Source organism: Jaculus jaculus, chromosome 1 (genome assembly GCF_020740685.1).
Source record: "Jaculus jaculus isolate mJacJac1 chromosome 1, mJacJac1.mat.Y.cur, whole genome shotgun sequence".
Taxonomy (NCBI): domain Eukaryota; kingdom Metazoa; phylum Chordata; class Mammalia; order Rodentia; family Dipodidae; genus Jaculus; species Jaculus jaculus.
Genome location: NC_059102.1, coordinates 163196551 through 163218998, shown reverse-complemented (window position 1 = coordinate 163218998; position 22448 = coordinate 163196551). Strand labels below are relative to the sequence as shown.

The window sequence follows — 22448 nt, the reverse complement described above, 5'->3', positions numbered from 1 at the left end:
CGCCAGCTATATATCTGATAGAGGATTAATATCTAGGATATACAAAGAACTCAAAAAGTTAAATAATAAGGAATCAAACAAGCCAATCAAAAAATGGGCTATGGAGCTAAATAGAGAGTTCTCAAAGGAAGAAATACGAATGGCATATAAGCATCTAAAAAAATGTTCTACGTCACTAGTCATCAGGGAAATGCAGATTAAAACTACATTGAGATTCCATCTCACTCCTGTCAGATTGGCCACCATCATGAAAACAAATGATCATAAATGTTGGCGGGGATGTGCAAAAAAAGGAACCCTTCTGCACTGCTGGTGGGAATGCAATCTGGTCCGACCATTGTGGAAATCAGTGTGGAGGTTCCTAAAACAGCTAAAGATTGATCTACCATATGACCCAGCTATAGCACTCCTAGGCATATATCCTAAGGATTCATCTCATTTCCTTAGAAGTACCTGCTCAACCATGTTTATTACTGCTCAATTTATAATAGCTGGGAAATGGAACCAGCCTAGATGTCCCTCAACAGATGAGTGGATAATGAAGATGTGGCACATTTATACAACGGAGTTCTACTCAACGGTAAAGAAAAAAGTTAGGAAATTTGCAGAAAAATGGATGGACCTGGAAAGTATTATACTAAGTGAAGTAACCCAGGCCCAGAAAGCCAAGCGCCACATGTTCTCTCTCATATGTGGATCCTAGCTACAGATGATTGGGCTTCTGCGTGAGAAGGAAAATACTTAGTAGCAGAGGCCAGTAAGTTAAAAAGGAGATATAAAGGGAAGAGAAAGGAAGAGAGGAGGGTACTTAATAGGTTGGTATTGTATATATGTATGTACAATGATTGCGATGGGGAGGTAATATGATGGAGAATGGAAAGGGGAAAGTGCGGGGGGGGGAAGGGAGGGTATTGCCATGGGATATTTTTTATAATCATGGAAAATGTTAATAAAAATTGTGAAAAGAAAAAAATTGAAAGAAGAAAAAGAGAAATCACAGGAAAAAAAATTATTAATTTTTTAGGGCTGGGAGTATAGCTCAATGGTAGAGCACTAGCCTAGCATGTCCAGGCCCTGGATTTGAGCCCCAGCACTACAAAAAAAAAAAAAAAAAAAAAAAAGACATAAAAGAAATTGGCAAGTCAGGCATGGTAGTTCATGCCTTTAATCCCAGCACTCAGAGGTTGAGGTAGGAAGACCACTGTGAGTTTAAGGCCAGCCTGGAGCTACAGAGTGCCAGGACTTCTGGCTTCTGCAAACAGCCTCCACATGCATTCACCAACTATGCATTTGGTTTTATGTGTGTACTGAGGAAACAAACCTGTACCAGGAGGCTTTGCAAGCATGCACCTTTAGCCACAGTGCCATTCCCTCAGCTCCCATGTTTTTTTCCCCATTTTTTCCCACTTCCCATTTTTTAAAAGAAGCTTGTGCAGGAAAGAGTGCTCAGTGGTCAAGACACGTGTCTGCAAAGCCTAAGGACTGGGGTTCAATTCTCCAGTACCCATGTAAGCCAGATGCATAAGGTGGTGCATATGTCTGGAGCTGTCTGTAGTAGCTAGAGGCTCTGGCATGCCCATTCTCTCTCTCTCTCCCTCTCTCATAAATAAATAAATAAAATATTTAAAAATTTAAAAATAAAAAAATAATCTTGCCAGGTGTCATGGAACATACTTTTAATCCCAGCACTTAGGAGGCAGAGGTAGGAGGATCTCTGAGTTCAAGACCAGCCTAAAACTACACAGTGAATTCCAGGTCAGCCTGGGCTCCAGCAAGACCCTACCTTGAAAAATTAAAAAAAAAATCTCACTCTATCCCATGCTGGCCTTGATGTTGCAGTGACCCTCCCACCATAGCCTCCCATGTTGGGATTACAGGACATCTGCTCTTTCTGGGATCTTCAGCCTGCCTACCCCACTCCACAGAATTTGGACTTGCCAGACTCCACAATCATTAGAGCCAATTTCCTTCCTTTCTTTCCTTTTTTTTTTTTTAATTAATTTATTTATTAGAGAGACAGAGAGAGGAAGGAAGGGAGAGAATGGACATGCCAGGGCTTCTGCCACTGCAAACAAACTCTGGACACATGTGCCACCATGAGTATCTGACTTATAGGGAGTTGAACCCAGGTCCTAAGGCTTTACAGGCAAGTACCTTAACTGCTAAGCCATCGGTCCAGCCTCTTTCCTTTTTTTGCAAAGTAGGGTCTCAGTCTAGTCCAGGCTGACCTGGAACACACACTGTAGCTCCAGGTTGGCCTCAAACTCACAGTAATCATCCTATCTCAGCCTCCTGAGTCTGAATGTTGGGACTAAAAGCATGAACTACCATGCCTGACGCGACAATTTCTTTTATGTTTTTTTGTTTTGTGTTTTGTTTTTGTGCTGGGGACCAAATCTAGGACCTGCACATGCTAGGCTAGTACTCTACCCCTAAGCTATACTCCTAACCCTCAATTTTTAATTTTTAAAATATGTGTGTGTATGCATGCACACACATGAAAGAACATGCATGCCATGGTGTATGTTTGTAGGTCAGAGGACAACTTTCAGGTCGGTCCTAGCTTTCCACTTCAGTGTCTTCCACTGTAGTTCACTGCTCTGTTTTGAGCTTCCAGGAAAATCTCCTGTCTCTGCCTCACTTCTTGCTGTAGGTGAACTGCCACAGTTTCTGTTGTTGACCTGGGATCTGGGAATCCAAATTCAGGGACTCAGCCTTATGCGACAAACACTTATACATCCAATCATGTTCCCCAATCTTTTCTTTTTCTTTCTTTCTTTCTTTCTTTTTTTTTTTTTTTTTTTCCCAAAGTAATGTCTCGCTCTATCCCAGGCTGCTCTGGAATTCATTGTGTAGTTACAGTTTAGCCTCAAACTCACAGCAATTCTTCTCCCTCTGCCTCCAGAGTGCTGGGATTAAAGGCATGTGCCACCAAGCCCACCTTATTTTTTTCTTTTAAAATTTTATTTGTGTGTGTGTGTGTGTGTGTGTGCGTGCATGCAAGCCAGTGTTTCTTGCCTCTGTAAACAAACTCCAGATGCATGCCCCACTTTGATACTGGCCTTACATAGATGTTTGGGAATTGAACCCAGGCTTGTAGGCTTTACAAGCTAGTGCCTTTAACTGTTGAGCCATCTCCCAGCCCTCTTTCTATTTCTTTTTTTAAAAATTTTATTTATTTATTTATTTATTTATTTGCAATCAGAGAGAGAGAGATAGAAGAGAAAGAGAGAATGAGCATGCCAGGGCCTCTAGCCACTGCAAATGAACTCCAGACACATGTGCCCCCTTGTGCATTTGGCTTACGTAGGTCCTGGGGAATTGAACCTGGGTCCTTTGGCTTCGCAGGCAAACACCTTAACCACTGATCCATTTCTCCAGCCCACCTCTTTCTATTTCTTTCTTTTTTAAAAATTTATTTATTTATTTATTTGACAGAGAAAGAGGGAGAGAAAGAGAGAGAGGGAAAATAATGGGTGTGCCAGGGCCTCCAGCCACTGCAAATGAACTCCAGACGTGTGCACCCCCTTGTGCGTCTAGCTAACATGGATCCTGGGGAGTCGAGCCTCAAACCGCTATCCTTAGGCTTCACAGGCAAGTGCTTAACCACGAAGTCATCTCTCCAACCTTCTTTCTATTTCTTTATAGAGTTTCAGTTAACTCAGATAGCCTAACCCTCTCGCCTCAACTTCCCAAGTGTGTACCACCACAACTGTGGTGGGCTTCTAGTCCTTAGTGTCTTTTTTTTTTTTTTTGAGTGTTAATGACCATTAAAATGTATTCACTGTGCTAACTCAGTCCACTTAGAATAATGTTGACAATCAGTAGAATTCATTACATACTAAAAATAACACCATACTTATGCATAAATAAATCAATTTTCCCAGTCAGAGCTAATCTTCCTTTAAGAAGATTTCCCTCATATTCACAATACATAATATCACAGAACACCCATATTTGGCCTAAAGATCTCTGAATTGTAGCACTACAAAAAGGAAGTTCAACATGCCTAACAATGTGATTGAGTTTAGCCCAAATGTCTTCCAGGGTCTGATTGCTGCAAACAGTGTGTTCTATTATCCATCTTGCTCTATAAAGTGAGTAGTGTCTTTAAACTGTTCTGTAGCTTTTTAGACAACAGGATAATCTTTCCTATACAATTTTTTTTTTTTCCTGGAAAGTGAAATACTCCAAGACCTCTTCTTGTGTTGTTTTCCTTTTTCTGAATTTTTATCCAGATTTTCAGAATTAGTCTGTTCTTTCAGTGTCTGTGACTGGATTAAGGACTGTTTTTTCAAATTGGGTTGAAATTCCAAGAGATCTACTGTGCAATCATAACTCTTTGATTTAGTATTATGGTCTGAAATACTTAAGCACTGTTTGGCATTCTCAGATGCCTCTCCACAAATGACTGGTGGCAATCCTTTAGGTTTGAGTGGATGTTTGGACCCATCATGTGGAAACCAAGGAATGAATCTTGATAATGGATGAGTAGGGAAGTCTTGAATTGCCTTTTATACAATTTTTAGCAGTTTTTTGGGATCACTCTCATGTGGTCGATAATGTAATATTACTTTGGTAGTCATTCTGCAGTAATCCATTAGTTCTTGGCTGAATTCTTCAGAGCTAGAATGTAATTTATTAATACAAGACTGACTCTCTTGCCATATCAGAGGGCACAAGACCTTTCAGCACCAGCAGGTGCTCTTGTTTGGGGGGATTCACTTCCATTTTTGACCTGCATTTTCTAATCCATGGCCTACAGGTGCTGAGGAGGTTCACCCAAGCCAGGAGACGCTGTAAAAGCACAAAAACACCCCGGCGAACACGGGGTCGACTCTTGTCTTTGCTGGTAGTACCTCACAATGTCTGGGTACATTTGTCCTTTGCAGTCCCGAATGTCTTCTTTTCACTAAAGCCATTTCTCCTTAGACAGCCAGCCATAAAATAACCTCCTATTTACAACCACACATCCCTTCTGGCTAACCATACATGGCAACCAAAATGCTTGCCCTTAGTTTTTAAAAATTCTCTCCCTGTATGTACACACATATGTATGCATTGCACAAAGACCAATGAGATGCATATCTCATGTGCACATCCTGTATGCACATACATATTTATGCAGTACATGTAGAACAGTGATTTTGCATTTATGTATCATGTGCACATCCTGCTTATCTTCCCTAGAACCTTTACTAATACCTTGGGAAGCCCATCTCACCCCAGGCCTATTTCTTCATTGTTTCCTTGTCATAGGAGGGAAACTTGATCAGGTAGTTCATGAGATTCTGAGATTCTCCACCATCCTTCTTTCAAAACCCCTGTGGCTCCAACAGAGTAGAGAGTCTTTAACTGCTCTCCCAAGCAGGAAGGCTTTATTTACCATCACCTGTCCCAGCCCTGTATCCAGTGACCTGTATCCAGGAGGGAGTTCAATGCCAACAGATTCTTGGTCCCATGTGTGAAAACCTGCTGAAGAGCCCCGGATGTTCACCCACTGTGAACCACCTTGTGTTCAGTGTGAGTGAGGCTCCTCCTAGAGCTGATCCTCTGGAGGGGCAACCACCTGCTCTTCTAGCCATTGTTTTCTCAAGCACAAAGGCCATGAAGAAGCTGTTTCAAGGGGACCAAAGATAATGGAGTTTGGGTTGCACAGGGCTCGGGGTGCTATTGGGGAATACATAGGCCCTAATACTGCCAGGTTCAAGTTCAGCTGTTGCACCCAGCACTCTCCTCATCTCTTCCTGCTGCCTTTGACAAGAAAGAGGATGGTGGCTCTGAGGCCTACCTCTAGGCATGGGAGAAGAGAGGCTAGGAGCTAGCTGGAAATAGCCTGAAGAGTGGACTCTGCAGTCGCCCACCTCTTAGACTCCTTGTAGCCATGAGTATCAGCATCTTGGGTCCCCTAAGCCAGGGTCCCACTCACAGGAACACATGTTGGTATTTCAGAGCTCAAAAGAAACCATATAAGAAATTAAATATAGTCGGGTGTGGTGGCACACGCCTTTAATCTCAGCACTCTGGAGTCAGAGGTAGGAGGATCGCCATGAGTTCACGGTCACCCTGAGACTACATAGCGAATTCTAGGTCAGCCTGGGCTGGAGTGAAACCCTACCTCAAAAAACAAAAAAAAAAAAAAAAAAAAAATTAAATATAGCCTGGGGAGATTGCTCAGTGGTTAAATGCACTTGCTTGCAAAGTCTGTGGCCTGGGTTTGATTCCCTAGTACCCATGTAAATCCAGATGTACAAAGTGGCAAGCGTATCTGGAGTTTGCAGCAGCAAGAAGTCCTGGCATGCCCGTACTATATGTATGTATGTATCCTTATAAATAAAAAAGTTAAATAACAACCAAAAAGGAAAGGTTTTGTGACCTTAGATATATCACTTAGCTTCTCTGAGCCTGTCTCCTCAGCTAAAAAGCTGAAGTGATGACCTTGATCTCACAGGGGAACCACTGGGTTGAAAGCAGATGGTGGTGACAGGCCTGCCACAGTGCCAGACCCTCCGTAATGGCTCTTTTTCCTGGAGAAATCTTGGGCCAACTGGTCATCGAGAAGGGCAGAGGCCAGCAGCATGGGGGAGATGTCTGGGTGCTGAGGCTGCTTTGGGAGCCCTGGGAAGGCACAGCCCAGCTGCAGGTCAGAAGGGGATTTTTGCTGAGGAGAGCAGTGGAAAGGACAGCCAGGGGTAGGGGCTGGGGTCCACTGCCAGCGTCTGCCAATCTATTGGTGAAGGTGAAAGGGCAGGTGTGTGCTCCTTGCTCTGTGGGCTCGTGGATCCTAGAGCAGCTGGAGTGCTGTGGGAGTTGGATGTCAGACTCCCTCTGTTAGGGTGCTCCAACCCAAGGGGCTGTGGAGGGGTCAGCTGACCTGGAGGGCTGGGCACAAGGGCACTGAGCTTCAAACAAGACTCCTGCAGGCTGCAGCCATGGGTTGAGGCAGGCAGAATAGGGCTCGGAGATAGCTGGGCAGGAGATGTTGCTGCCACAGTGGAGCCAAGGGACAGAAAAGGTAACTGAGATGGGAAGAGGCCAGGGGACTCATGACAGTGTGGAAATGAAGAGGATCCTGGCCTCTGGAACAGGCATGACTGCTCCTGACAGCCATGTTTTCCATGGAGGTCAAGTTGTCCTGGGGACTGTGTGGCCTGGCCCTGGCAGCCGGCTGGCAGCAGAGCTGGGCTGGGGCCACGGTCCAACTTGTGGCACAGGTGCTCATGCAGATACAGCGTTTGGCTCCACCATGCTAGCTCAGCCTGTAGGGCCTGGATCTCCTTCCGCAGGGCATGGTTGTGTTTCTCCAGGGACTCGTGCTGCTGAGGGAGAAGCAAGTGGCAGGGAGGGAGTGTCAGTATGGGGGCCTAGCAGGAGCCCAGTCTCCATGAGTGTCCAGATAGAGCCTCTTGGTTACCCTCTGGCCAGATGTCCATGCTCCCCATCACACAGCTTCACAAGGCTGAGAGACTGGCCCAGCCCTCTACTCATAGTAGTTCTCCTGAGCCACAGACTTTCTCTCTCTCTCTCTCTGAGGCAAGGTCTCACTCTAACCCAGCCTGATCTAGAATTCACTCTGTAGCCCCCGTCTGGCCTTGAACTCACAGCAGTCCTCCTGCCTCAGCTTCCCAAGTGCTGGGGCTAAAGGCACTTGCCACCATACCTTCTCACTTGGGACCATCTCCACCAACCTCGCAACTGCTGTGCCCCATCCTACCTTCCCACACTTCATTCTCTTGGTCCAGAGGTGCCATTTGTTGACTGCTTTGTTTGGCTGGTTGATTCGATTGGTTGGCTTGATAATTTTTTAGAATTTATTTATGAGAGACTGAGAGAGAAAGAAAACTGGCCAGGAGATGTTGCTGGGCTTCTAGCCACTGCAAACAAACTCCAGACATATATGCCACCTTGTGCGCATGCATCACCTTGTGCATCTGGCTTATGTGGGTTCTGGGGAGTGGAACCTGGGTTCTTAGGCTTTGCAGGCAAGCACCTTAACTGCTAAGCCATCTCTCCAGCCTGGTAATTTCGTGTGTGTGTGTGTGTGTTTGTGTGTGTATCTATGACAGGGAGAGAAAGAGAGAGAGAGAGAGGCTTACTCTGTAGCTCAGGCTGGCCTGAAACTCACTATGTAGCTCAGGCTGGCCCTGAACTCTCTCCTATACTCCTTGTCTCAGCTTCTTAAGTACTGAAATTATAGGTGTGAGACATCACACCTACTGGTTTTGACATTAACAGCACGTTACAATTCTTTAAAGGCCCCCAAGCCTCTGAGGACCCAACTTCCTGTCCTAGGGCTCAGGCTCAGCATGGAGACTCCGGCTCAGACCACCAGCTCCTGCTCTCCTATTCCTCTCACTTTCTGTCCCTAAACTGTAATCTGCTTTTTCCACATAACTGCTACCTGCTCTGCCTGGACACTTCCCATCCTGCCCTGGTGCCAGTCCTGACATGGCTTTCATGGGGCAAATTTTATGTCATTCGGTCCTGTGCGCCCCTGGCATACAAAATGCCCCTACTGAGTTGTGCTCCCTGGGTATCCCTGAGGCTCTAACCTTCTTAACATTAGGTTCTAAGAGAATACACAGGAACAATCTGCAATGTGAAATTTTAAAAAATATTTTTACAATATATTTATTTATTTATTTATTTGAGAGAGAGAAAGAAGCAGATAGAGAGAGTGGGAACATCAGGACCTCTAGCTACTGCAATCTAACTCCAAATGCATGTACCACCTAGTGCATCTGGCTTACGTGGGCACTGGGGTATATTGAACCTGGGTCCTTAGGCTTCTCAGGCAAGCACCTCAACTGCTAAGCCATCTCTCCAGCCCTTAAAATTTTTTTTTTATTTATTTGCAAGCAGAGAGAGATAGAAAATAGATAGGGCCTCCAGCTGCTGCAAACACATTCCAGATGTATGTGCCACTTCAAGCAGATGGTTTTACATGGGTACTGGGGAATCAAACATGGGTCATTAGGTTTTCAGGCAAGTACCTTAACCACTGAACAATCTCTCCAGCCCAACAATGTGCAATTTATTTATTTTTATGTTTTGGTGTGTATATGATGCATGTGCATGTTCATATATGTGTGTGTCAATGCTCACGTGCCACGGCGTATGTGTGCAGGTCAGAAGACAACTTGGGGTGTCTATTTCACCACCCACCTTGTGTGAGGCAGTCTCTTGTTCAGTGTGCTACATTTGCCAGGCTAGCCAGCCTGCGGGCTTCCAGTGGTTTCTCCGTCTCCCTCTCCCTTCTCACTCTGCGTGCTTGGGTGGTAGACAGCCATACTGCAGTGAGTGGCTTTACATGAGTCCTGGGGGTCTAAACTCAAGTGCTCGCACTTGAGCAGCAAGCACTTCACCCAGCGAGCCATCTCCCCAGCCCTATTATTTTATTTTACTTGAGGGAGGGAGAAAGAGAAAGAGAGAGAGAATGGGCGCACCAGGGCCTCCAGCCACTGCAAATGAACTCCACATGCATGTGCCACTTTGTGCATCTGGCTTATGTGGGTCCTGGGCAATCAAACCTGGGTCCTTTGGCTTTGCAGACAAATGCCTTAACCACTAAACCATCTCTCCAGCCCCCCTTTTTCTATTTTCTTTGATTTATTTGAGAGAGATAGATAGAAAGAGGGATAGAGCCCAGGTCTGTTTTAGTTTTCTAATTTTTATTTTATTAAAAAATATATTTATTTCTTTTCAAGCAGAGAGAAACAGAGAAGAGAGGCAGAGAGAATGGGCATGCCAGGGCCTTCTAGCCACTGCAAATAAACTCCAGATTCATGTGCCACTTTGTGCGTCTGGCTTTAAGTGGGTGCTGGGGAATTGGACCCAGGTCCTTAGGACTTGCAGGTGAACACCTTAATGGCTGAGCCATTTCTCCAGCCCATAATTTTTTTCAGCCTGTATTATTTATTTATTCATTTGCAAGCAGAGAGATAGAGAGCGACAGAATGAATGAATGAGAATGGGTGCATCAGGGTCTAATGCCTCTATAAACAAACTCCACACAGGGATCTGGATTTACATAGGTGCTAGGGAATCAAACCCAGGTCATCAGACTTGGCAAGCAAGCATCTTTAACAGCTGAGACATCTCTCCGGTCTTATTTTTGTTTTTTGAGGCAGGGTTTCATATAGCCTAGATTGGCTTCACCTTTAATATGTAGCTGAGGATGACCTTGAGTTCCTGATCTTCAAGTGCTGGGTTTATAGGTGTCATGCATTCACCACCATGTTCAACTTACACTTTTTTTTTTTTTTTTTTTTTTTTTTTGGTTTTTTGAGGTAGGGTCTCACTCTGGTCCAGGCTGACCTGGAATTCACTCTGTAGTCTCAGGGTGGCCTTGAACTCACGGTGATCCTCCTACCTCTGCCTCCCGAGTGCTGGGATTAAAGGTGTGCACCACCCCCCCACCGGGTAATTTACACTTCTAATTAGCCACTTATGGTGACAATATGGTGAAAATGCAGAAATAATTTTATTTACACATCTAAGGCAAAATAACTAAACAGTTCCCTTTGTGAAATACTTTAAAAGGAGAAGTTGCAAGGGAGTTTTACATAAAAATGTGGTGTAGGGCTGGGCATGGTTGCTCATGCCTGAGGTAGAAGGATGGCAGTGAGTTTAAGGCCAGCTAAAGCTAGAGAGTGAGTTCTAGAAAAAAAAAAATGTAGTATAAGCCATAGGTTAGGAGTTCTGAAAGGCCTCAGAGTACTCAGCAGCCCATTTTATTTTCTAAAACACATAGTTGGGGCTGGGAAGATGGCTCAGCAGCTAAAGGCACTTGCTTACAAAGCCTGCTGCCCTGGAGTTCAGTTCCCAAGCCATCCACATAAGCCAGAAGCACAAACAACATGCATGCATGCACACACACAGGTAAATAAATAAATAAATAAATATGAAAGCATACTTCAGATTACTCTTTATCTAATTTTCCAAAGCCTTAACTCACTTATGGGAACTGAATTGCCCAGTGTTTCATTCATTCATTAATACATTTATTTGCCACCATCAGGCTGTTCCAATGTCCCTTCAGGGTGGGTTCCCTAATTCTATATCTGTCACATCACTTATCCCCTACTTTCCCTCTCCTTTGTTTTACTCCCCACCCCCAGGACTTATCACCATTGATATCCCAAATACTGTTGGATCATATATTTTGTTTATTTGTTTATTTATTTATGACAGAGAGGGAGGGAGAGAGAGAGAGAGAGAAAGAAAGTGAGAATGGGCATGCCAGGGCCTCTAGCCACTGCAAACGAACTCCAGACCATGTGCATCTGGCTTACATGGGACATGGAGAATCGAACCTGGGTCCTTAGGCATCTGTTAAGGCATCTCCCCAGCCCTTGGATCATATATTATTCCATTTGTCCTCTGTGTGAGATTATGAGCTAGAGGAGTGGGGCTTTTTATCTACCGTGCTCACAGCTGTCTTCCAGCACTGACATCTGGACCTGTCAAAAAGAAGACATTCAACAGACCATTCCAGGGCTGGAGAGATGGCTTAACAGTTGAGTCACTTGCCTGTGAAACCTAAGGACCCAAGTTTGATTCCCCAATACCCATATATGCCAGATGCACAAGGTGGCGCATGCATCTAGAGTTATTTGCAGGGGCTAGATAGAGGCCCTGGTGTGCCCATTCTCTCTATCTCTCAGACAGATAGATAGATAGAGAAAGAGATAAAATATCCAATAGACCTTTCCAGAAAGAACAGCTAGATGAACGCTCAGTGGGCAGACACCATCCTAAGCCGTTCTTCACTTGCGCAGGTCTGCAGGCTGTTGCTGCTCCCCACACCTGTACCAGCATGGTTTGATTTCATTTCCCTCAAATGCACTGGCCTACCTGCATTCACTTGAAAAGCTCATATTCATCCTTAAAAACCAGCTCCTAGTTCATCTTCCTTTTTGGAAGGTGGCAGTACTGTGGGTTGAACACTGGCCAGGCCACCACTCTAACACTGACCTACATCCCTGCTTCTTCTCCTCTTTTCTTAAAAAATATTTTATTTATTTATGTATGTAACAGAGAAAGAGGGAGAGAGACAGAATAGGCATGTGAGGGCCTCTAGCCACTGAAAACAAACTCCACGCATGCATCTGGCTTATGTGAGTCCTGGGGGCTCAAACCTGGGTCCTTTAGCTTTACAAGCAGGCACCTTAACCACTGAGTAATCTCTCCAGCCCTTGTTCTCCTTTTTATGTATCCTGATGCTGCCACCTCAGTCCTGTGGGTTAAATCGTGCCTCTCCAATATTCATACACAGAAGCTCTAAACCCCGATGTGATGGTTTTTAGCAACAGGTTATGTAGGGAGGTACTTACATTGAATAAGATCACAAGAGTGGAATTCTAACCTGATGGGATTGGTGGCCTTAAAAGAAGAGGAAGGCGAGCTGGGAAGATCACTCAGTAGAGAAGAGCACTTAAGCATGAGGACCTGAGTTCAATCCCCAGAATTCAACATAAAAGTCTAGGCATGGCCACACATGCCTGAAACCCCAGCACTGAAGGGGATGCAGAACAGGAGGATGTGGGAGCCCTCTGGTCAGCCAGTTTAACCAAAAACAGCAAGTTCCAGGTTCAGTAAGAGACTGTCTCACGATTATAATGTAGAAAAGTCACAGAGAACACCTGATGTATGCACATGGGGTATACACACGTGGATATATCACAAACACATACCATACACACAGAGGAAGGGTTAAGCTGGGTGTGGAGGCACAAATATGTACTACTAACACTCAGGAGGTTCAGGAGCTCAAGGCCAACCTTTGCTACATATTGAGTTGGAGTCCAGTCTGGGCTATATAAGACCCTGTCTCAAAACATGAAAAAGAGCCAGGCATGGTGGTTCACACCTTTAATCCTAGCACTTGGGAGGCAGAGGTAGGAGGATTGCCGAGAGTTTAAGGCCATCCTGAGATTACACAGTGAATTCCAGGTCAGCCTGACTAGAGTGAGATCCTACCTCAAAAAACAAAACAAGACAAAAAAAAAAAAAAGAGGAAGAAGAAGAACAAGGAGAAGGGTGACTAGGTAACCAGATGTGGTGGTACATACAAGTAATCTCAACAGTCAGGAGGCTGAGGCAGGAGGACTACCAGTTCCAAGCTGGTAAGTGAGATTTTGTCTCAAAAAAAGCCATGGGCCAGGCATGGTGGCACATACCCTTAATCTCAGCACTCGGGAGGCAGAATTAGGAGAATTGCTGAGTTCAAGGCCACCTTGAGACTACACAGTGAATTCCAGGTCAGCCTGGCTAGAGTGAGACCCTACCTCAAAAAAAAAAAAAGCCATGGGCTGAGATATAGTTCAGTGGTTGAGCACTTTTCCAGCATATACGAAACCCTGGTTTCTATCCCCAGCACCACCATTTTGTTCTCAGACTTCCAGCCTCAGAATATCAGATGCTGAGCTGTCTGTGGTCTAAACCAGTCTATGGTGTTCTGCATAGCGGCCTGAGTAGATGAATGTGTCTCCCCTATCTATGTGTTTTCAGAGCACTTTGTTCTGACTCTTCCTTTGGTTCAACAGCACACTGTGGGGCCTCTTTTCCTTGCCAGGCCCAGTTCTAAGTGGTTGAAGAAGAAAGCAATAGAGCACTTTCCTGCTCTCAAGGCACTTAAGAGTCTGATAAGTGAAATTTGCAATGTAGAAGAGAAGCCCACTGCTAAGGATAGACCAATCTATTCATAGACTAATGGATTCAAAGGAGCGATGTAGAGTAAGGAGAGAAGGTCAAGCCTAGCATGGTGGTGCATGCCTATTATCCCAGTCCTCGGGAGGCTCAGGTAGGAGAATCACCATGAGTTTGAGGTCAGCCTGGGCTACAGAGGGAGCTCCAGGTCAGCCTGGGATACAGTGAGATCCTGCCTCCAGAAACAAGTAATAAAAATAGAAAAGAGACTATCATTGTTTAACATATTGAGTTGGAGTCCAGCCTGGGATGGAGTAATCTAGTCATGGGTTAATAGATTCATGGGTCATTGGGTCATGTTGCTGACATACTTCCTCCATCTTGCTATGTGATGCCCTCACCTTACTGTGACTCAACATGAGGTCCTCAGCGGGTGCTGGGCCCTGCTTCTGGATTTTCTAGCCCCCAGAACTATGAGCTAAATATATCCTCCCCCCTTTTTTATTTTAAAGAGACAGAGTGAGCGAGAGAGAACTGGCACCCAGGGCCTCAGCCACTGAAATTGAACTCCAGATGCTTGTGCCATCTAGTGGGCATGTGAGACCTTGCACTTGGCTTTCATGGGATCTGGAGAGTCAAACATGGGTTCTTAGGCTTCACAGGCAAGTGCCTCAACTGCTAAGCCATCTCTCCAGCTCATATATCTTTTATTTATGATTTACCCAGCTTATGGTGTCCAGTTCTAGCAACAGAAAATAGACCAAGATAGACAGTATCCCCACCTGGTGCAGGGCGTCCGCCTTGTCTGTGTGCTTCTGCCTGCTGCGCTGGGCAGCCAGCCGGTTCTTCTGCTTCGTCTTCAGCTGCTTTGGACACTCCTCAAGGTCCTACCAGGCGTAAGGCAGAGGAGGGTTCTGGAGTCCAAGGGACTTACACCCTCCACCCTGATCAGCTGACTGGGAAGCCAAGTCCTTCCACTTGACTCTCTGAGAGCCCATTCTCCCAGCCCTTCTCTCCTCTCAGTGCCCACAGTCCCCTTGCAGGCACTGCATACCTCATTATAAAGCCAGCCTTACCCAGTGTCCTGCTCAGAGCTCACATGAGGGCAAGGGCAGATGGGGAGGATGAGATCTGAACCCAGACAGAATCGACCTCAAGCTACACATGCTCACAACCCGGCACTCACTCCTCTGAGCTCAGTCGTCTTATTTATGTGATGGGAGCACGCGGTGCTTGCCTCATGGGCTACAGAGAGGAGTGGAGGAGAGCAGCCAGGAGCAGGCACCACAGAGGGGCCTGTCGTTTCTATAGTCCAGGAGCTCAATTTCTACCGGAGGGCTCCACAAGGACAGTGCCAGGCCTGATTCAATTCCATGTATCTATGCCCAATTCAGGTCCGAAGCCTGAAAATGATCTTTATTCAACAAGCATTTTTGTTTGTTTGCTTGCTTGTTTTGGTTTTCCGAGGTAGGGTCTCACTCTAGCTTAGGCTGACCTGGAATTCACTATGTAGTCTCAGGGTGGCCTCAAACTCTTGAAGATTCTCCTACCTCTGCCTCCCAAGTGCTGGAATTAAAGGTGTGCGCCATCACGCCCGACTCAACAAGCATTTTCTAAGCACCTACTATGTGCTGGACACTTAGCTATGGGACACAACAGTGAACAAAACATGCAAAATGGTTAGGCATGGTTGTACACACCAGTAATCCCAACACTTGGGAAGTGGAGGCAAGAGATCAGGAGTTCAAAGCCAGCCCAGGCTATATAGCAAGCTTGAGGCCAGCCTGAGCTACATGAGGTCCTATCTCAAACAAACAAACAAAAAAGGACTAGGAATGTGTCTCAGTGGTAGAGCATTTGCCTCATATAGAAAAGGCCCCAGGTTCAAGTCTCAGCACTGAAAAAAATTAAAAAGCAGGGAAAACTCCCCACTCATACTGGAGTGGAGCAGCTGCTAAAATGGATGGAGAGTCTATCAAAGGAGAGCAGACTCTGAGACTGACAGTGGCGAGCCTTCCAACTTTGAGGTCTACGAAATTTACATGAAACATTTAGTCCACATGTCTAGAGGTCTGGAAAGTCAGGGCAAGAGGGACAACTCAACCCTGCCCCTATCACTCAAGTTAAGGTGTGGGTGTGTAAAGACCTTAGGCAGGACCCTGGCTACCTTGGCTGAGGACTGAGCTTGCTCCTTGGCTGTGGCTACCCTCTAGCTGTATCCTCCTAAGGGTTCACGGGCACATAGGCTCACTTCAAACTGTAGAAGCCAGGCGTGGTGGCGCACGCCTTTAATCCCAGCACTTGGGAGGCAGAGGTAGGAGGATTGCCGTGAGTTCCAGGCCACCCTGAAACTAAATAGTGAATTTCAGGTCAGCCTGGACTAGAGTGAAATCCTACCTCGAAAAACCAAAAAACAAACTGTGGAGACCAGAAGACTAAAGGCTGAGGTGAAAAAAACATTAAAAAAAAAAAAAAAAAAAGGAGGAGGCCTATAAGGAAGGTGTGGCTGGGAGGACTGAGGAGGGAAGACAGTGGCAAGGAGAGAAAAATGGATCAGGAGTGTGCGGGTAAACAGAGTCTAAGTTCTCAGCTGCAGGCTGAGCTGGGATGCTGTCAGCTTCAATCCTCAGCTTCTCACAGAAGGAAACAGACCCAGAGAGGGGGAATGTGGAGCCCTGCCCCAGGTCACATAGACCCTGCCACAGAGCTTGGGACCAGGGCTCCTGGGTACATCCCTCCTTGCCACATTCCTTTCCCCCCCACCCCCCCACTGCCGATCCGGTACTCACTGTCCCAGTCAGCAGCAGACCACCCCCGCAGAGACGCATGGCTTAGGCTGGGAGGGCAGAGACTGAATGAAGGGGGTTTTCAGGTGGCCCTCGGCAGATCTGACCTCCCAGTACCCTCTGGGGGCCCAAGGAAGTGGTGGCTCTTTAAATCCCCAGTGACCACTCCACCCACAGAGAGCCCAGTTTCAGTTTCTCCTAAAGCCACGGGCTGCTAAGAATTCCTGCCTCTGGCTTTGCTCACGTGGCTGGAACTTCCTAACATGAACTGGCCTTCCGGTTGGGCCACTTCTCTGGAAGGAAGATCGTGAAGGAAAGAGAAACCACAAAGGCGAGGTGCAGGGAGGGTATCCTGAGGAGGGGCTGCCAGGCTGCCGGGGATAGAGGTGGAAGAAGCTAATGGGGTCCCAGAGAGCATGGCAGCGGGAGGGCATGGACGAGCACCTGTGCTTTCTGGCGGAGCCCAGGTTCACAGTCCACACTGGAACCCTGCAGCTTTGGGAAGGTGACTCACCCTCTCTGAACTTGTTTCCTCATTGGTAAAGGGTGTGGGTGAGATGGAACAAATTCCAAGGCTTGAGGAGACTGGGCTTGGTGGCACATGCCTATAGTCCCAGCACCTGGGACTCAGCGGCAGGACAAACGCCCATGAACTTCAGTCCAGCTTGGTCTGTATGGTGAGTTCCAGGCCAGTCTGGATTACCTAGTAAGATTCTGTCTCAAAAACAAAGCAAAACAAACAAGCAAACAAACAACCCCCTGCCCAACACACAAACCCAGGGTCAGCCCGCTCAGCAAGGGAAGGAGCCACAGCACCTCAAGATGCACCGCCTGACTGCGCCCGGTGGCCCGAGCAGCGCGGTGCAGCCTACAAGTGCGCGAACACGAAGTCAGTGACCGACCGCGTGGCCCGGACCCTGCAGTGGACAGAGCTCGTCCCAGACCCTGCTATGACCCAGAGCTACTTATTCTGGGAGCCAGCCACTATCAACTACCCATTTGAAAAGGGCCCCCTGAGCCCACACTTCCGTGGGGAGCACGCACTGCGCCACTACCCGTACCAGGGGAGGAGTGCTGGTTGCTTGCTGCAAACTCAGCCCGGCTCAGGCAATTACCACTGAGGCTGAGCGGAGAGCTGAAGGCAGCCGCTGGACCACCCGCTACGACATCGACATGACCAAGTACATTTATGGCGGCTTGCCCCAGCTTTGAGTTCTCTGAGGCACACGAGGTGCTGCTGAGTGAGGAGAAGCTGCTTAACAACACATGGGGACAAGTGGGAGGCCGAGACTGCTGCCGACATCCAGGCTGACTACCTGTACCGGTGACACCCACCCGCCCGCACCTGTGCCTGTCTGCCTGTCTGTGTGGCTCTGATCCCCGAAGCCCTGCTGCCCCACAAAAGAGCTCTGACTCAACACACACACACACACACAAGTTGTCCATGCAAAAGTGAGTACTTGTGTACCTGAATTCAGAACCCGTGACTCCATGTAAAAGCCAGAAGCTCTACTGGGCTTCTGTAATCCCATCTCATCCTCAGTGAGACAGATTTCCCAGAAGCTCATTAACCTGGTCAATATGGCTGGTGAACAATGTGAGACCCTGCCTCAATTGAGATAGAAGGCAAGGATTGACACCCAAAAGACATCCTCTGACCTACACACACACACACACTGTGGCATGTGAGCATACACATGAACACTCAACCATATCACATACACACACCAAAAACAATTACAAATGGCTAGGGAGGGCTGGAGAGATTGCTTAGTGGTTAAGGCGCTTGCTTATAATGCCTAAGGACACAGATGCATAGGGGGCACATGCATCTGGAGTTTGTTTGCAGTGGCTGTAGGCCCTGGAATACCCTCTCTCCCTCTCTCTCTCTCTCTCTCTCTCTCTCTCTCTTTCTTTCTCTCTCTCTCTTTGCTTCTTTCTCTATCTTTCACTCAAATAAATAAACATAATTTTTTTTTTGTTTTGGTTTTTTGAGGTAGGGTCTCACTCTAGCCCAGGCTGACCTGGAATTCACTATGGATTCTCAGGGTGGCCTCTAACTCACAGCAATCCTCCTACCTCTGCCTCCCAAGTGCTGGGATTAAAGGCATGCGCCACCACGCCCAGCAACATAAAATATTTTTTAAAAATATGTGAGCTGGGGAAATGGCTCAGTAGTTAAGGCATTTGCTTGTAAAGCCTAATGATCCAGGTCCAATTCCCCAGTTCCCACATAAAGCCAGATTCATAAAGTGGCACATGCATCTGGAGATCATTTGCAGTGGCTAGAGGCCCTAATGTGCCAGTTCTCTCTGTCTCTTGTCTATCTCTCTATCTCTGCTTGCAAATAAACACACACACACACACATATATACATATATACATATATACATACATACACACACACACATGTGGGGCTACAGAGATGGCTCAAAGGTTAAAGGTGTGTGTTACAAAGGCTGTCAGCCAGGTTCAGTTTCCCAACACTCACATAAAACCAGATGCAAAAAGTAGCACATGGGCTGGAGAGATTGTTCAGTGGTTAGGGCACTTGTCTGCAAAGCCTAATGACCCGGGTTCAATTCCCCAGGACCCATGTAAAGCCTGATGCAGTGGCACATGCACCTGGAGTTTGTTTGCAGTGGCCAGAGGCCCTGGTGTGACCATTCTCTCTCTATCACTGTCTCTCTCTCTCTTCTCTTTCTCTCTCTGCTTAAAAATAAATAAAAAAATATAAATTATTTTTTCTAATTTTTATTTTTACTTATTTATTTGAGAGAGACAGAGAGAAAAAAAGGCAGATAGAAAGAGAAAATGGACATGCCAGGACCTCTAGCCGCTTCAAATTTCAGACACATGTGCCATCTTGTGCAGCTTGTTTACATGAGTCCTAGGGAATCAAATCTGGGTCCTCTGGCTTTTCAGGCAAGTGTCTTAACCACCAAGCCATCTCTCCAGCCCAATAAAAATATTTTTTAAATAAATAATAGGGCTGGAGAGATGGCTTGGCGGTTAAGCACTTGCCTGTGAAGCCTAAGGACCCCAGTTCGAAGCTCAATTCCCCAGGACCCACGTTAGCCAGATGCACAAGGGGGTGTACACGTCTGGAGTTTGTTTTCAGTGGCCGGAGGCCCTGGCATGCCCATTCTCTCTCTCTCTCTCACTCTTTCTCTCTCTGTCTGTTTCTCTCAAATAAATAAATAAACAAAATAATTTTTAAAAATAATAGAGGCCCATTCTGTGTGACTCTGTGTGTGTGTGCAAATATATATAATATATATTATATATAAATATATACTATATATATATATATGTATGTATATATATATGTGTGTGTGTGTGTGCAAATATATATAATATATATTATATATAAATATATACTATATATATATATTTGCACACACACACACACATATATATATACATACATACACACATACATACAGCTGGGTATAGTGGCACACGCCTTTGATCCCAGCACTCGGGAGGCAGAGGTAGGAGGATCACTGTGAGTTCAAGGCCACCCTAAGACTACATAGTGAATTCCAGGTCAGCCTGGACTAGAGCAAAACCCTACCCTGAAAAACCAAAAATAAATATATAAATATATAAAAATAACCCCAACCCACCCCCATGTGCAAATAAATGATAAAAATATGTTTAGGGCTGGATAGATGGCTTAGGGGTTGAGGCACTTGCCTGCAGAGGCAGAGAACCCAGATCCAAGTCCCCGGGACCCACGTAAGCTAGACACACAATGTGGCACATGCATCTGGAGTTTGTTTGCAACAGCTGAAGGTCCTGGTGTGCCCGTTCTCTATCTGCCCCCCCCGTCACAAATAATTTTTTAATTTTTTTTAATTAAAAATATTTATTTATTTATATTTGTTTTTTTGAGGGTTTCTCTTTAGCACAGGCTCACCTGGAATTCATTATGTAGTCTCAGAGTAGCCTCTAACTCATAGTAATCCTCCTAACTCTGCCTCCCAAGTTCTGTGATTAAAGGCATGTGCCACCACACCAGGCAAAAAATATATTTTTAAAAAACAGATGAGGGCTGGAAAGATGGCTTAGCAGTTAAGGCACTTATCTGCAAAACCTAAGGACCCATGTTTGACTCTCCAGGTCCCATGTAGGCCAGACACACAAGGTAATGCAGGTACACAAGGTTACACATGCACAAAAGGTGATGCATGCATCTGGAGTTTGATTGCCATAGCTGGAGGCCTTGGTGTGCCAATTCTTTCTCACTTTCTCTCTCTCCCACTCTCTCTCATAAAAAAGTTACAGAAATAAATAAAGAAAGAAAGAAGAAAGAAAAAAGAAAAGATGAAGTGGCCAGCTCTTGTAATTCCAGTACTGAGATGAAACGGGTCAATTCCCAGGGACTTGCTGATCAGCCAATCTAGCCTAATTGTTAAAGTCTAGGCCAGAAGAAACCCTGTCTCAGAAAAAAACAAAACAAAAAAAATAAAAGTAGGTGATGCTTGGTGTGGTGTCACACACCCTTAATCCCAGCACTTGAGAAGCAGAGGTAAGAGGATCACCAGGAGTTCAAGGCCAGCCTGGCATTATAGAGTGAGTTCCAGGTCAGCCTAGGCTGGAGTAAAACCCTACCTTGAAAAAAATTTTTTTAAGTAGATGGCACCTGGTTCCTCTCCACATGCAAGCAACATATGTGCACACATATCATACACACACACAGCACTATGATGGATTAGTGGTGTCTGCTATGACATGATTGATGATACCTGTCGTGAGCAGAGCAGAGCAATCATTTTCCCTCTTTAGAACTAAGCTTAAAAACAGTCTGGAGTCAGGCACAGTGACTCATACCTTTAATCCCAGAATTTGGGAGGCAGAGGTAGGAGGATCCCTGTGAGTTCGAGGTCACCCTGAGACTACATAGTGAATTCCAGGTCAGCTTGGGTTAGAGAGTGAGACCCTATCTTAGAAAGAAAAGAAAAGAAAAGAAAAGAAAAGAAAAGAAAAGAAAAGAAAAGAAAGAAGGAAGGAAGGAAGGAAGGAAGGAAGGAAGGAAGGAAGGAAGGAAGGAAGGAAAAGGGAAGGGAAGGGAAGGGAAGGAAGGAAGGAAAGAAAAGAAAAGAAGAAGAAAAAACAAACAACAACAACAACAACAAAAACCTAAACAGTCTGGACCAGAGGAGTGGGATTGCTGCTAGACACCTGTGTGGCTTTGGCCTTTTGGAGCAGATTTTCAAGAGGAATATGAAAGGATTTGAAACCTTTGCCTAAGAGACGCCTTGCAGTGCTGTAAGTACAGCTTGATGGACTATTCTGGTCAGAGTTGAAAAGCATGAATGCAGTAAGAACTAAGAACTGTAAGGTTTGGTTTATGAGGGTGAGGATGAGCTTTGCCTGCACTAGGCTAGAAGCAGTTTGTGTGAGAAGCTTGCTGTTATGCCTGTGTCCTGAGAAGTTGTGCAAGGTTGCATTGCACAGAAATGAACTGGTGTGTGCAGAGGGATATGGCACAGAAATAAAATCTTTGGGCTGAAACTGCGGCCTGTTCAGCTGCAATTGTATGAGATTACAACGATTGTGATTGGGCCAGCTGACCTGCATTGGGACAACAGAAAGAATGCAGTCTTTTGAAGGGACCTGAACACTGAAGGAGTGTCCTGCTCTTCAAAGTCTGCTTTATTCCCCCTGGATTATCAAATTGGCACCCCACCTGGTATTATGGAGTATAACAAATGCAGGAAAGAAAGGGTCATTGAATTTCCCACACAGTCTTGTGTTTTGGAAATGGCTGTACACAGTGTGAAGCAGGTTTGCTGGATGCCTAGATGGAGACCAGATGGAGCTGTGAGGATGGACCATGGGTTGCAGTGGAGACCCAGTGGAGATGCAGGGACCATGAGGTGGCTGCTAAAGACAGTTGCTGGCCCCAGATGAAGTTTTCCAAGACTGTGAGTAGCCTAGCTTGAGGGGCAGAATTAGAACTCCAGAGACTTGTTGCTGATTAGAATTATGAGACTTGGGGCTGGA

General features: G+C 45.9%; 1 protein-coding gene and 2 pseudogenes across 1 annotated transcript; 1 reads left to right on the top strand and 2 right to left on the bottom strand.

Annotated features, from left to right (window-relative positions):
• Positions 1 to 3834: 3834 nt before the first annotated feature.
• Positions 3835 to 4622, bottom strand: LOC123460131 (annotated as a pseudogene).
• A 1789-nt stretch (positions 4623 to 6411) lies between these two features.
• Positions 6412 to 16656, bottom strand: Batf2 (basic leucine zipper ATF-like transcription factor 2). Its single transcript, XM_004656462.2, has 3 exons — positions 16440 to 16656; positions 14433 to 14537; positions 6412 to 7319 (listed from the first exon to the last, which is right to left on the bottom strand). The coding sequence occupies exons 1-3, from the start codon at positions 16476 to 16478 to the stop codon at positions 6645 to 6647; spliced, it is 819 nt and encodes a 272-aa protein (XP_004656519.1). The 5' UTR covers positions 16479 to 16656; the 3' UTR covers positions 6412 to 6644.
• Positions 16657 to 16868: 212 nt separating this feature from the next.
• On the top strand, positions 16869 to 17764 carry LOC101597491 (annotated as a pseudogene).
• The last annotated feature ends 4684 nt before the right edge of the window (positions 17765 to 22448 follow it).